Here is a 16,563-nt window from a genome sequence, read left to right on the forward strand (position 1 = left end):
ATGTCCCACTGGTACGTGTACCTGTGCTGGCACTCGGGACATGTCCCACTGGTACGTGTACCTGTGCTGGCACTCGGGACATGTCCCACTGGTACGTGTACCTGTGCTGGCACTCGGGACATGTCCCACTGGTACTCGAGAAGGGAATCCCAAGTTTTCCTGACCGTGAATCTATAACTGTGTGTCACCAAGATCAATGATATATGATCAATGACAATGATATAACATTATGTTGTGAATCTGTGATATAATAATATAGCAGCGGGTAGGCTACTTGAGGCCAGTCAACTGTCTTCCGTGTTTTGGTTAGATGATGTACCCTCGCCCCAGCCATGCCGGTAATAGAAACGATACATATAGCTGGCATACTACACAAGAACAGTTGTTTTAGGAGTGCTCACTGGTCTGTGTTTTAATACCTGGGTATTTTGACGTGATGTTGGGAATTTGTGGCGGAGCACAGAGGTATATGCCGGTTTTACCCTTTCTTTTTTGATATATTTCTTTATTCAGGGAGAGGTACAAGGTTAGTTTTACATCGTTATTGTTATTGGTGACATTCCCTGTTTTTTGTTTTTTTTGTGCAACCCTTTCTAGTAATAGGTTGTGTCACTAGTAGAGAGAGATTTCAGAGGTGTTTGTACGTCCTGGATGTTGCTCGTGTCTCTAACAAACTATCGCTGCTTTTCACTTGCTTCACTGCTGGCAGTGGCGGAATGGAGCCTCGGATTGAATACGGAAACAAACTTAAACAACCATAACACGCCCATCGTTCAAGATAGGCGTGTTATGTTTGTTTTGTTTAGTTTAGTTTGTTTAGTTTTGACTGACCAATCACAGTACTCACAATATCTCGGAGACAACAGAACACCCCAAATCCCACGCACCTGATCCTCTGAATGATGTCATATTGTAGTCTGTAGCCAGCAGAACCGAACAAATTCCATCTGTTCGGGTGTAGTATGGATTAGGCTTAATTCTGACCCTAACCCTGATCGTTTTCCTGATCTCGATCCTGTGATTCTCGATACTGATGCTGATTGACACGCTGATTGACATGATGGGAACTATGCACAAAAATGAATTTCACCCACTTTTTTACTTGTGATGTGACAATAAAGGGTGTCACTCACACATTGAAGAGGTTCAGTCCGATGCGGTAGAGACGCTTGCGGTGTGTGTCCGTGGAGAGGGTCGGTGAGCGACACGACGCCGGGTCCTGGCAGCGGTCCCGGGGCAGAGAGAGGACCAGGGCCTGGAGTTCCCCCGGGCTGGGCCCCCCGACGGGAACCTGCCCATGGGGCTGATGGGTGTACTGGTACTGCTGGTACTGGGTGTAGGTCTGGGTGGTGGGCTGCTGGTTGGACTGATGGACCGTTGTGGTTGTGGTGGAGGTGGTGGAGCTCAGTCGTCTCTCCGAGCCGCCACTCTCCCCCTCCAACCCCCCTCCTCCCCCACCTCCTCCTCCCAGAGTGGGCACCGCCGAGCCCCTCCTGGAGCCCGGCTCCCCTCCCATCAACAGCTCCTCGCTGGGGGGAGGCGCGGGGAACTCCCCCTCCACGCTCATGGAGGCTTTCCGACTGCCCGCGTCTCCTCCTCCCCCCGTGGGCCCCAGGGCGGAGGTGGTGGTGGCGGAGGAGATGGTGTAGGAGCTGTTGCTGTCGATGTGCACCGTCACGTCCCTGAATGCCATGAGGAGGGAGCTGGCGCTGCGGGGCATGCAGCCGGCGCTCTCAGCGGCCTTGCGGAACGCCCCAGGGTCTATCAGCATCCCCCCCGCTCCGCCCTCTCCTCCTCCGCCCTCTCCCGCCGCCGCCATGCTCCAGCCGCGGAGGGCGTCGTCGATGGACTGCGCCAGGGAGTGCAGCTGCAAAACAATGTGACCGTGAGGACATGGATACAAGTCAAAAAAACATATAGCTGGGACTGGTCTGTAGGCAAGTAACGATATATTGTATTTCGATATATCGATATAAACTGGTGACAATTTAAATCGATTTAATAAAAACATGTATCGCGATCCAAGGATTTGAGATTTGTGTAAAACATTTCCAGTAATTTGCTTGCTCTTTGCTATAGTATTGAAAAAAGTACAGTTGGCTTATTTACCTCAGAATTGAAAATTGGGTAAAGTATTGTTTTTGTGGAAGCGAATTTGCTTTGATCATCAATCGGTACATGCCAACTGGTCTGTGGTGATATAGGCTATGATACAGTTGCTGAACTCCACATTGTGTTTGGAGGTTAAGTGGTTAAGTGGTTAAGGTCTTATATTTTGGGAGTCCAACCAGCATTCGGGCCAGACCTAAAGCTACAGTACGTACGGTACATCCAGTACCAGCCTTGAAAGAAACATAAGCTTAACAGTCAGTGCCAGCTGACTGTGTTGCTGGAACAGCCACTTGTTCATTTATTGCTGGCTTACTTTTTAGTGTTCATACCTTTTGTTTCATTTCAGAGGCTTTGGCGATGTATTATCTTGCTACGCTGTTTAGATGATATATATTGCATTTTCTTCTGATATTTCATGCTCTTCTACTGACAGTATGGCGCCTTTTCTTATGTGCTGTGTGAATTACTTGGTACTCGGAAACTCAGACTCGGAAAAGTGCTAAACAGAAATGAATTTGTTATCTATAACTAATAATTGTAGAGATTGCGTCCTCAAAATGTGAGGACGGAACGCATCCTCAGATATTGCGCGCTGGAAGGTATGGCATTCTATAGCTCTGGTCCATAGCTTTTAGTTACTCCACTGCGCCCTCTACCGATATTGCCAAGAGAAAACCTTCATAGAGAATATTTTTCCTCCAGTGAAATAAAATCCCTTTCTGGCCAAAAGTACCTTTTATTTTTTGCTGTCTTTAACCTTGCTCTGTGCAGCACTTTGGAACCTTGTTTAGAAAGGTGCTACAAAAATTAAGTTCATTATCGTTATCATTCTGCACTGTGATTGGCTGCGCATCGCATAATGGGTGTGCCACATGAGCAAATTTAAGTGGGGTGAGAGAAAGAGAGGGAGAGAGAGGTAGGGGGAGGGGGGAGAGAGAGAGATGTGTGAAAGAGAGAGAGGGGGAGAGAGAGTCAGAGAGAGAGGGGGGGGATAGAGCCGAGGTAGGGATTATATGTCCTATCCCCGAACAAATAATATATAAACTATAATAATTATTGTTATTATTATTCATACAAAGATTTACATAAAATAGCTGCTGCAGAATGGCCATAGCATACTGTATAAGAGAGCTCTGCTACCAAGCGAAAACAATGCGTGACCTATTGATGTCACTGCAGCACTTGCCTGCTCTGAGAAGCAGTCCTCCAGCTGTGTGAGTGTGGTTGCAGGGGAGGGAGCTGATGGGGCTACATTTGGGGCTTGGTCTGTCACCACCGGAGGAGTCGCCCGGACAAGGGCAGGGGAGGCGGGCAGAGAGGTGGTACGGGAGGGGGGCGGAGGCGGGGTTTTGGGGCGCTGGGGGGGTATCGGTATGGGCCCTCCTCCGGGCTCCAACAGCGTGTAGCTGTGTCGCTGGCTGGCGTTCTGGCCACGGCCCCCGGGGCCGGGGCGGCGCAGGGAGATGCGGCGCGGCAGTTTGCTCTCTGACAGCGAGTTGCGGATCTTCTGAAAGTTCTTGCTGAGCTGGTACTGGCGGAAGGCCGTCTGAATGCGGCGGGCTGCGCGCCGCGCGATCAGATGGCCTCCGTAGTTATGCTCCAACTCCTCTATCTGCGCAGTGAGAGAGAGAGAGGGTGTTAGTTTAGTGCAGAGGTATTCAACTAGATTAGACAGCGGGCCACACTTCGAAGTAGGGGGCCGCCCACAAGACCTTGTTCGTGGTTAACCGTTTGACTGAGTACCACAGACGAAAAACAGTCTAAGTCCAAATTTCAGACTGACCCCTCCACGAAAAGGCCTCGTTGTCCTGAACCCTTATCTATCATTTATACATTATGGATCAATAGTGTGGACTTAGACTGTTATTCGTCTGTGGCATTCAATTTTGTTGTGTGCTACAGTATAGAACACAACAATGGACAATGGCCATATTTTGTCCATTATGGTAACTTATTAGAGCCTGCTTCATACTGCATTCATGCGTTTAGGTGTTTGACATAGGATCATCTGTGCAGGTCCTTTATAATGCACACGCTTTGAATTTGACATTGAGAAAATAGGAAGTAGATATTTCAATATTCTGTGCACGGTTCTCTGGCATGGAAGTGTCTTTGTGAGAATAGTATTGGAAGCAGGCTGGCATGGTGAAGCGCTTACATGTTTGTAAGGTTTTTATCCGTCCTTTTATGAGCTCTTATGATGTGTTCTATTAATCAATAATGGAGAGTTGGACTATTATTCAGCCCAGGACTGATTGAGCATGAATGAATCATACTGTGTAAAACCTGCATGGATGGAGATGTACAAATTGGAAGATGGACAAAATCCACTCAAACTAATAATCAAACCACTCGACACAAGACCTGAAAGCTACATTATTCTGATTAGAGTAGACAACATTTCTGTTTTGTTTATTTGATAAACGGCTGTTGACGGATGATGACAGCTATAATATATTTTCTGAGAATATTGACAATGACATAGCTAGAAGATTACTGCTTTATATTAGAAGTTGCATTAGTGACAGAGTTTCAAGAGAACATTGTTGTGGATATAAAATGTAACAACAAAGAGTCTTTGATTGTGTGTTTAGTTTATACAGTAGGACACTGACAGGACCCTGACAGTGACAGTGGTACAGAGACTAACAATGAAAATATGTTGGTTTTAATGGAGGAGGTGTTATCTCATTTATGAAGTATTCACTTCACAACTGATTGATGGTTTTTGGTTAACCATTAACGAGCCTAACAGTTTACGGTTATGAAAAACATTCAAAAGGAACATTCTGTACAACCAACCACCTAATAATAATTTTGTACATTTATTTATTATTTACATTGGAATATGGAATGTGTTCCAGGGGCCACAAGAAAGCTCAGCTGGGGCCGGAGTTGGCCCGCGGGCCTCCAGTTGAACATCACTGGAACTTTACTGTCACTATCAAACATAGTCATCAAGGCACTGACACTGCAAGGCGGCTAAATTCTCGTCGGTCGCACAATGTCCTTGAAAGATCAGATGAGCAGTATCGGACTGCCACGCAAGGTGATACTGTTCTTGCATCTTCTGCCTTTAAAAGACTTCTTGGAATTAGACCCATAGCGTAAACACTATCAATCCTCATCTTGCAATCTAATCCTGGATGAAGGGACACTGAAGGAGGACAGATGGGCTGTGACACTGAAAATTGAGAAGAGTAAACACCCTCATGGGCCAATTTCTGCCCTGCGGCTGAGTCCTAAATCACAGCATCCTCAAGGCTCTCTCCTGCATCATATGTTCAGCTCACGTCTCAGCTTCACGTTCCCCTTCATCTTATAAGCAAGACCCAGAGAGACAGAGAGATGGGGGGGGGGGGGGGGATTGAGGAAGAGGAGAGAAAAAGGATAGCCACACGTGCCTTATTGCAAGTGCACACACACACACACACACACACACACTAGGGCATTCACTTCTAGTCATTTTTACTAGTTGACTAGTTGCCTAGTTTACTAGTCGACTAGTCGACTAGTTGTTTAACTACCTATTATGTAAATGTATGTAAATTATGTAAATTTAAAAAAAAAACTTTTCTTTTTCTTTTTTTTTGGGAAATAAATATTTGTACATTGAAAAACTGTGTACATGGTGACTATAACTATAATCTACTTGATCTTGAGGCCTACAAAAAAAAATCTTATCAACTAGTCAACTAGTACCAACAAGGTCGACTAGTGGATTTACTAGTCGACTAGTAAACTAGTCGACTAGTAAACTAGTCGACTAGTTGCTTAATGCCCTAACACACACACACACACACACACACACACACACACACGCACACACGCACACACACACGCACACTCACAGACACACACACGCACAGACACGCACACACGCACACACGCACGCACACACACACGAGTCGACACGACGGAAAAAGAAAACATATATGTGATGTATATTAATTTCTGTTTTGTTTTTGTTTTTAACCAAATATTTTCTTTTCTTTTTGTGCAGTTTCTGTGTGGGAAGTGAATGTGATATTGTTTATTCATGTTTTTGGTGTCTTTATGACAAGACACGAAAATAGAAAATGTATTAATGAATGAATGAATGAATTAATGTATTAATTTGTTTATTCACACACTAGGGCTTTAAGCAACAAGTCGACTATTCAACTAGTCGACTAGTAAATCCACTAGTCGACCTTGTTGGTACTAGTTGACTATTAGTTGATAGGGTTTGGTTTTTTTTTCGTTTTTGTAGGCCTCAATAACTATTATTACAAAACAAATAGGTAGGCCTAGTTAGGCCTCACTCACACGTAAGACACACGCAAGACACACTTGTGTCCTGTGTCTTCTGTGTGTTATGGCCATCTCAATGCATTTCCAATGGGAGTCACATGGTTTCATGACACAACATTGTTGCATGGCTGTCTTCTGCCCTCCCCCCATGCAACAAGGTTGTGTCTTCAAACCATGCGACTCCCATTGGAAATGCATTGAGGCGGCCATGACACTCCCAACATGACACTCCCAACATGACACTCCCAACATGACACTCCCAACATGACACTCCCAACATGCAAGACACAATAAAGTGTCTTACGTGTGAGTGTAAACAACTAGTCGAGTAGTAGTAAAATCACTATAAGTGAAAGCCCTATCACACACACACACACACACACACACACACACACACACACACACACACACACACACACACACACACACACACACACACACACACACATTCATCGACACGACGATACAAACTCTTATTGTCACACAGACTGTATTTATTTACACACACATAACAAATACATATGTTGCTCTCACACAACCATGCACACACGCCGGCACGCACGCAGACACGCGCACGCACGCAGGAATGCACGCAGGAATGCGCGCGCACGCACGCACGCACGCACGCACGCACGCACGCACGCACGCACGCACGCACGCACGCACGCACGCACGCACGCCACGCACGCACGCACGCCATGCACGCACGCACGCACGCACGCACACACACATACTTTCACCCACACTTTGTGTATGCATTTGCACACACATAACAGATACTGTACATATGTTGCTCTCACATCCACACACCCACATGATATTGCGGCAGGCAGCACCGTTAACAGAAACAGAGGCACAGCAGGAATAGTGGCCCCTTTAGTGGCTCACTGTGAGAAATAAAGATACCTTGAGCTGCCACGACAAGAGTGGTTATTAGCTGTTACCATGACGACCTAGCATCTTTCACGATCCTGTCGCCGTGGCGATGGCATCGCTATGGTGGCCGTGGGAATTTCTTGCGAGTGTAAATAGGGACATTAATAGACTTTTTCTGAATGTTGGATATAAACACCACACAACCACATATCACCAGAAAACCTTGGACAAACACACCAAACTCCTGCTAACTTTTGCACACACACACACACACACACACACACACACACACACACACACACACACAAATACGCACACACGCACACACGCACGCACGCACGCACGCACGCACGCACGCACGCACGCACGCACGCACATCACACACACACACACACGCACTACTATAAAAGAGGCATTGTTGCATTTGCGACAGAGGTGTATACCTGTTTGTTCTTGTTCTCCAGAGAGATTTCATATTCGCTCGGTCCCTCTCTCTTGATCCCTCCGCCCCCTGTCCCCTCCATTTCCTGTCCGCCATCGGAGGAAGAGCCGCCTTCCAGGCTGAGCATCTGTCCACTGCCATGAAGACAAAAATGTGTATACTGACATTAGAGTTTGTGACCTTGAACCTTCATGTGCGTACAACATTGACCACCAAATGGGCTCTATGCACACACGCCATTTTGGAAAGAACTTGGGCCCGTTCCCTATATGCTTCCTCAGGTGTTACTGCTGATAGGCTCTGTTCTGTTCCATTCTGGTCAAACAGAGTCAGGGTGCTGCTATTGTGCATGTTGGCTCACTGGAAACACTGCTATGCCAGTGGGTCTCAAAGTGTCCTTGAGTGGGTTAATTCCAAATGGCCCTGTACGGCTATGTACAGTACACTCTCAGAGTTATGGGGGTCATTGAAATTAAAAGGTTTGAGAACCACTGCACACTACATGGAACAGAACCTTAATCAGTACCATCGGTAACACCTGTGAAGGAAGTAGGGAAGCGGCCCGGAAGTAGGAAGAGTTGTTCTGTGTGCATGTAGCCCATTGATATGTATTTGGCCGCGGAGACCCTGAAATGATCTTGTTCCAAGGTCCAAGGACCCCCATAAGAGAAGATTTGTGTTGTTAAAAATAGCAGATCGATTTACAAGCCTTGCAATTGTGAGATTGTACCTCGGGCTATGTTCAAAAGGGTTAAATTGGTTAAAGGTGTAGTGAAATGAAAAATACGACTTTCACACTTTTCATATCCGTGGTCATCATGTGGGCATACCTAACAATGGATGCCAAAACAATTGGCAAATTCTCATTTGTGTGTTTTTATATCAAAAGTCCATACAAATATATTTTTAATTACTTCCTGAAAACGAAAACGTGCCGCGTGATGACGTGTCGAGGCCCACATCAATAAAAGCCCATAAAAGCTCACCAGTTTGATTCCCATGCTTCATTGTCCTCCAACACTGGTTTTGATTAAAGAACTACTCCATTTTTAATCTCATTCAAGATGACATCCAAACAGTGTATTACTCGTTTTAAACTTAATCATCACGCTAAAATATGTATATAGGTTGTGTATAGGTTAGAAATAATCTCCTGGCTTTGCCCCACGTCTCTCTGTCACTTTATTTACAAACAAAACTGCACGTGAGAGACTTCCTCTCCCATAGCCTGGAGGGATGCGACGCTCTGATTGGTTCAGAAACTTCAGAGCCAGCGTTTCAAGCTGAAAGGCTAAGACCCAGAGAGACAGAGAGATGCACATGGGGGGGTGTTGATGTTCCTCATTTTGCTGGGGACCCCCTGGAACCCCTTCAATGACCCATGAGGGTACCTGGAACCCCACCTTGAGAACCACTGGGCTACAACAAGCAGGGACATATAAAGTGCTAACGACGCCAGGGCTATAGAGAGATGTGTTTAGCATTTTGAGGTGAATAGGAGTGACAGGGTTCACAGGAAAATAAATTGAATTGGCTCTGTAACCCACCTGAAGTATTAGAGCTAATTGGTCTGTCCCAAAATAGTGCTTCTACAAGTTAACCCGTTCTGTTATTTTCTCTCCTCTTGTTATGCTAACAGATGATGTTTTAATTCCTCTGAGTAAGATGTGTTCGGGGTTCTGTTATGTTTGTTTTGGCTCTAGGGCAGGTTTTCAGTCTATTATATATGTCAACACGATAAAAGCATTCACTTCAAATATAATCCTTTTTAGTTACACCTGATGCTATGTTTTCCTTTCAATACATTATAAGTACTAGTCCTTACCCGTTCTAATATATGAACACCAAATTAGGTACAGTGTGGGTAATGCGATGTATAGATGTATAGATCACTCAGTGGTATGCTGTGGATTTTTTAACTAGTAGGGCTAATATTTTAATGACGTCATGTGCACGTCACATGCACACGCATGCATGTGCGCATAGCCATTTCAACTAGCACTCGTGCTAGTTGAAATACTTATTCAATAGGCCTATATGATGGAAAACCAGCTATTCAAATGTAATTGTATTTCTTATAATTTAGTTGCATTGTTTGTTGTTTTTTATTTTTGTTTCAATTAATAATTTTCCTTTTAGTTTTATATAAAAGCCACCCAGGCCTACTTAAAACAATCACACAACTTTTCTTTACCCTAATAATGTCTAATAATTTTTCTAATAATCACTTACATTATTTTGCTTTCAAAACTGTGGTTTTAAAACAATCACAAGAAGAGCCTACAGTAGGATAAAAGCTTTGAGCTTAACTCGGCCTAAGCCTTTTCGATCAACCAGCAAGAAATGTTGGATGTACAGTATACTATTTATGAATACTGTTGATCGGGAAAAAACTAAACTAAACGTGCACTTAAATTGTCTAAAGTGACTATAATAACAGAAAACGCAACACTAGCGCAATGATAAGGAGCTGATGTTTACATGCACATATGCTCTATGGACGTTTTGGTAGAGAACGTAAACTCATATTTGTAATGATTATATGCCTAATTCCAGTTTCCAGAAGAAAAAAATAACTCCCAACAGCTGGGAGTCGACAGGCGCACAGGTTTAGGCACTAAACAAACTTTCCTCTGGAATCTGGACGCATGTCTTCTTCGGTGGGTCATCTAGATATTCGCGTGCAGTATAGCAGCAGAATAATACTAGGCTAAGCTACTTGCATGGCCGTTTATATCGGTTTATACAGTGTAACTGAGGGTGTGAAGTGACTAAGTGAAATGGGTAATGTTATGCAAAGCATAACAGAGGAGCCTGCCAGCCAGGTATAGACGACGGTCACAACGGCGCCACTGCTTGCTTTGTTTTAGGTGTTGAGCTCGCAGTCAACGCGCATTGTCGTGCATGTGCGTGTATGTGGGGGCGTGCTTGCAGCTTCAGAACTACTGGGGCGGCGCCGGGTAGCCCTACCGCCAGCTCACCGCTGTAAGATCACATTATTGTTTGGGAGGGAAATGTTAACGGATGAGCTTGGGAAGGGCACAAAGTTAACATAAGTGGTGTGCGGAGAATTCTATGGGGGGCGTCTGTGTGTTCCTGGGACATAAATACGTCTCTGTGTGGCTGAGACACGCACGCACACACGGCACATGCAAATTGGTTTTGACATGGCAGCAGCGCCCTGGACGGCGTGACTGGCAGGCGTTTGCAGGTGTTTACGCAGGCCTATAGGGATTTTGAATGAAGCGCGCGACCTGTCGTGAGACAGTTAATCGAGGCGATGTTTTTGTTTTTTATGAATTGTTTTTTATGACATGCGGTGCAGTAGGCTATCCGCTATTGTAACATTGGCACTTGGCTTGGCTTTTTACGCGCAAGTGACTACAGGAGTCACAGGACATGGCCATCTGTAACGCACCCACGCACCCCCCACCACAATGCCTGTGGTGTCACCCGCGTTTGAAGTGATATCGAGTTACGTGCAAACATTGCAAAGTTGTCGCTATGATATCGGGGAGGAAGCGAGAGTGAATCCATGTTACTTATCAGTGTGGCTGAAGCCAGGCTAGAGGCTTGGGGACTGAAGGTGCGTTCAAAGCAGATATAATATATAATATGTTTCCAGTTGTCACGCGCAGGTCAGCGTTGGTTATAAAAGAAGTCCTGTCGTGCCAGCTCACTCGTTTCCATGCAGGAGCTGTAGCTGTGTTCCCCCTGCCTAGTGGTGGAGTATATTCGCGATATATGATGGTCCAACGGATATAAAAAGTACACAGTAATTTGACGTTGGGAGTGTAACCAAATGAATCCACGCATGTTCGCCGTGGTGGAATGTTAACAGTCACTGTTAGCACTACTTTGAGGCAGATTATATTACTCCTACAGATTTTATCCATACATCACGCAAATTGGTACATACATACTCTATCACTATAGTCATATGATCAACACAGATTTGTACGATTTTCCAAATTCCATCCCAATTGACTTGATTATTGATTAGCTTCCAAATTTGCAGGATTGGCCCGTTTTGAACAAAATGCCTCATTTTTTAGGATAAATATAAATGTTTTATTTCTTGCCTCAAATCACATTTCCCATGACAAATAGGAAATGTCAGTATTATTTGTTAGTAAATGCTAGCATGTGGTGCCTAACTACCTACAACATGTCCTCTCTGGTGACTGAGCCCGGCTTATCAAACATTAAAGAGATATTTAAGAGACATTAGTGTGTGTGTGTGTGTGTGTGTGTGCGTGCGTGCGTGCGTGCGTACGTGCGTGCGTGCGTGCGTGCGTGCGTGCGTGCGTGCGTGCGGGAGGAAAATCAAGAGGAAGACGGAAGAAAGTGAAAGTGTGTACAGGTTTGTATGTGTGTGGAGTAGATGGAAAGAATAAGAATGCGTGCGTGCGTGCGTGCGTGCGTGCGTGCGTGCGTGTGTGTCTGTGTGTGAGAAAGAGAAAGTGGCAGAATGTTCAGCGGGAGGCTGCAGACAGAACTGTGTGTGTGCTGGAGGCAGTCGCTATCAAAAAGTCTATTAAAACACTGCCATGCCCCGACACTGCATCGGAATACATTAGAGTACATTAGAATACATTATGGGATTTAAATGCAGAGGGGAGATATTAATGCATCAGGACCACACTGCAAAGACGCCTTAATGACATGGGTATTAGTAAACACAGTAACACACACACACACACACACACACACACACACACACACACACACACACACACACACACACACACACACACACACACACACACACACACACACACACACACACACACACGCACACGCATGTACCATACAGTATGTATGTATGCACACACGCACGCACACACCAAACGACACACTAACTGTAAACAAGCAGATTGTGTCTGCCTGCACCCATGATGTCATATCATGAGAGAAACATCTGCCAACTCACTCAGAGACCCATATACACCCTACTGTACAGCCAGAGGATCACATAATCTTTATAGTCATCATGAGATCAAGACGGATCTGTGTGATTTTTATATATTCTATCGTGGTTTACAGGTGTTAAGGTGTTAAGGTTTACAGGTGTCCATGTTAAAGTTGGAGAGAATTAGATGTTCACGGTTCACGGGAGAAATTTGACAGAACTTGGTCTACGTTTATCTCATTATGTTGAAGACTTTACATTGTATTGCCTTTGTTCAGGCCTATTTGTTCAGGCCTATATATTTATTATTGCTGTTTATATTTTGTACATGGTGTATTTGCCCTGCATGCCACTAAAAGATTAGCACTGTATATATTTTATAGGTACTATGATGTATATCATGGATGTTTTATTGCTGTTCTATAATGTGACATGTACGATATAGCATTGAAGTGTAATTTTATTTCTGCCTATGGCTAGTTCCCAATTGTAATTTTACTGGTAAAATAAAGGTAAAATAAAAAATAAAAAATTCCCCTAATAGGAGTAGTGAGGGAACCGGCGGCCAGACCCCGCCGTCTGTCCCCCCAATGGTTACTGGATTTGACAGGGCCGTATTGCACCTCCATCCCGGTGCTACCATTGCTGGTGGTGGTTACTACTATATTGATTAGTATTTGTTAGGGTTGTCCGGGAGAAAAGATCGGATTTTTAATTGTCTAATATAAATCTCAAAGAAAGATGTATAAGCAATGCGATTTTGTAAAAACTGTTGTGTTTATGCTAGTTGTTTTCCTTCCCAGTCAGAGATCATCAAACAGAGACTAGTCACACTCTAGTTACACACGTGAAAGACACCTTAGATGAAAACAAAGGAAATGCAACCCCGCTATGCATGATGGAATAGATGTCTGTAGTACTCTCTCTGAATGAGAGACATACTCTTTAAGAGTTTTAACTTGACGTCAGTTCTATAAACTGTATTCACTCTAATTAACCAACATCATTATTTTTCTATGATTCCATGCTTTCATAGAAAAAAAAACCCCACAATGACAGTCATTCTAATAAAAGATTGTCACATTTTGCCTTTCAATTATTGAAAGGCAACACAACAGACTAGACTAGAGTGACATACATTAGGATATTTGCTAATGTTGTAAGTTATAAGTGTTATATAAAAATATAAAGATTGGATCGGGAAAGTTCGGGATCATGATATGTCTCAAAATCAAATGATCGGAATCGGATCGGGAGCAAAAAAACGTGATCGGGACATCCCTAGTATTTGTAGGTAGGTAGATTAGATAGGAGAGGGGAAATCAAAAATGGAACTGTTTTGGTTGAACTGCCTGTCTGTTTACTCTGCACAATGGAATAAAACAAAGTGAATACCTGAAAAAACAAGAAATGATGACGTAGTCAGGTGAAACAAGCGCTGTCTCCGTTCTCCCCCCACCAGTTAGCTCAGCTGTTGTCGCTTCGAGCTGCGGTGCGCTAATATTGTATTAGTAGGAGACGCTTTCCCAGGGAGCGCTTACTTCTGCTGTGCGGGGCAGGGCTTAGGATGCGGCCAATCATGACTAGGTCGCTACTACGTGATTGGCTACAGGAGTTTCAGACTATACCAATGGCTTAAGGGGCAGTCAATCATGACAAGGTCGCTAAAAAAACAGGCCTGTTATATGTCAGGTTTCACCTGACAAAAAGTAACAAAAGAAAAAATCATGAACGCAGCATAGAAGTGCTGTGAAACTTCCACTACATTTCCACTACGTTGAGGAACAATTAGGTCTACGGTAATGCCACCCTTTTAATATTGCCCTATAGCGCCACCAGGAGGCACTTTTTTTGCAAATAAAACACATGTACGTTTATATTACTCCTACACAATTTGTCCAAACATCACAAGCTTTCATGACCTGGTGGAGACCTGTGCTTTTTCTATTCTCTCTCTGAGATGGAATTGAATTTTCTCGATCCCTCACACTCTCCCTCATTCTCTCATTCTCTCACTCTCTCCCTCATCCTCTCTCTCTCTCTCTCTCTCTCTCAGGGTGGGGGAGGTCATGAGATAGTAGCATATCTCTCATGGCATGTCGGGTGAAGAGCAGACTGAGAGATGCATTAGAGCAGTGCGGGTTACACTCACACACACACACACACACACACACACACACACACACACACACACACACACACACACACACACACACACACACACACTTGCGTGTGCAAGTGCGCACACGTCTGTTTGCGCATCACCTCCAGCGACATGGTTGCTATGTCAGCAAGCCCTCCAAACAGGACTAGGTGTACAAATGTATGAACTATAACATCATTTTGGACAGGGTGCACTACTAAATATTCCTGTCTGAGGAATAGACAGATGATGATATAAATATAAATAAGGTAACTAGAGTTGTCTGGGAAGGATCAGAAAGAAAGAAATCAGAAAAATTAGACAGTTGAATCATTCACTGAGACAGAGTGAGTTATAGCACATAACAGGGTAGAGCGAGATGGAATCCATCCAAGAGGCAGATGGAAACACCAGTTATTAGAAAGCATCAGTAAAGGGAAACAAGACAGCAAAAACCAATACATGGCTAGACCTGTCCTTGTAGGCAAGGTGTGAAATTGTGGGCAATTTGTCAGAGGGATAGTCACTCAGTGACAGTATAGAAGAGTTTCCAACCCTTTTCGTATATCAAGGCCCATTATTTATTCGGCATTTGAGCCACGTATCAGCATTTGATGAGATTTAGCCTCTCAGACCCAAAACTATTTTAGATTCTGTCCACAATTCCATGCTGTATTGATGTGGTACCATAGGAGAGATAATAGGCAAACGTTGATAAAAAAGTAATTCTTCTATTATTCTCTAAATGTGCAGACTTCTTGAATGAATGAATTTAATTAATTTATGTAGATTTTTACCAATAATTTAACTCAAGAGTTAAAGATCTATAATTGTCCATTTGGTTACCAACTCTCCATAATTTATCTGGGGACCACCTTTAACAGCCTCAAGGACCACTGGTTTAGATTCCTGGATATGAAACAATTATCTCTAGTGGTCCCAGAAATACTGGCTGTTAACATGGCATGACATTTGTAACGGCGAGTTGTTTATTATTATTATTATTATTTCTGGTTATTTCTGGTTATGGTTGGTTAAATATATATATGTACTTATCGCTATTATATTTATACTAACGACTTATTGGTTCTTAACAGTTATGGAGCTAAGCTTATATCATCATCATCATTTTTCGACCGCGGTCGAAATCATGGATTTCACAATGCCACACCAGACTTTCCGGTCCTTCATTGCCATCCCCAGTTCCTGCTTACTGATGCATGTGTCCCTAACGATGACATCAGGGAACGACAGTTTTCTACCTCTGGTCTGCTTTGAGGCAGGACTCCAGAGAAGAAGGGAAGATATAACCTCATTGTCAGCTCTGTAGCAGTGGCCGGCAAACTGTGTTCTTCTGGATCGGACTAGTGAAGAAACACGGGGAAGGTTGCCGTATATTAGATTAGTCGATGGGTGGCTCTTCCAAGACAGATTTTGCGCTCTCATTAGAAGGCGGGTGTAAGTGCCATCCAACCGTTTCTCTAATTTCTTTGAAAGCATCCATGTCTCGGAGCCATAGAGTAGAATTGGCTCAACGGTCATCCTAAATATTTTTACTTTTAACATTTTACTAAGCTGTTCTCACTGTTCACAAGTGAGGGGAGGATGGAGAAGGAGATCAGACGGAGAATCGGTATTGCAGTCGCTGTACCGCACTGTTGTGACGAAAAGAGAGTTGAGCCAGAAGGCAAAGCTCTCTGTCTACCGAGCAATCTTCGTTCCTACTCTCACCTATGGTCATGAAGTGTGGGTGATGACCGAAAGAATAAGGTCTCGAATACAAGC

At 44.1% G+C, this 16,563-nt stretch overlaps 1 protein-coding gene across 1 annotated transcript in view; it reads right to left on the reverse strand.

Moving 5' to 3' along the window:
• Positions 1–16,563, reverse strand: part of iqsec3b (IQ motif and Sec7 domain ArfGEF 3b) — a gene marked incomplete at both ends in the record, with an annotated part of 68,473 nt that overhangs the window by 29,744 nt on the left and 22,166 nt on the right. Inside the window, 3 exons of the mRNA XM_079500885.1 lie at positions 1,134–1,867; positions 3,299–3,724; positions 7,725–7,857. Coding sequence (XP_079357011.1) covers positions 1,134–1,867; positions 3,299–3,724; positions 7,725–7,857 — 1,293 coding nt within the window. The remainder of the gene's footprint in view (positions 1–1,133; positions 1,868–3,298; positions 3,725–7,724; positions 7,858–16,563) is intronic.

The sequence above is a fragment of the Electrona antarctica genome (assembly GCF_951216825.1).
Source record: "Electrona antarctica genome assembly, chromosome: 5".
Classification (NCBI taxonomy): Eukaryota; Metazoa; Chordata; class Actinopteri; order Myctophiformes; family Myctophidae; genus Electrona; species Electrona antarctica.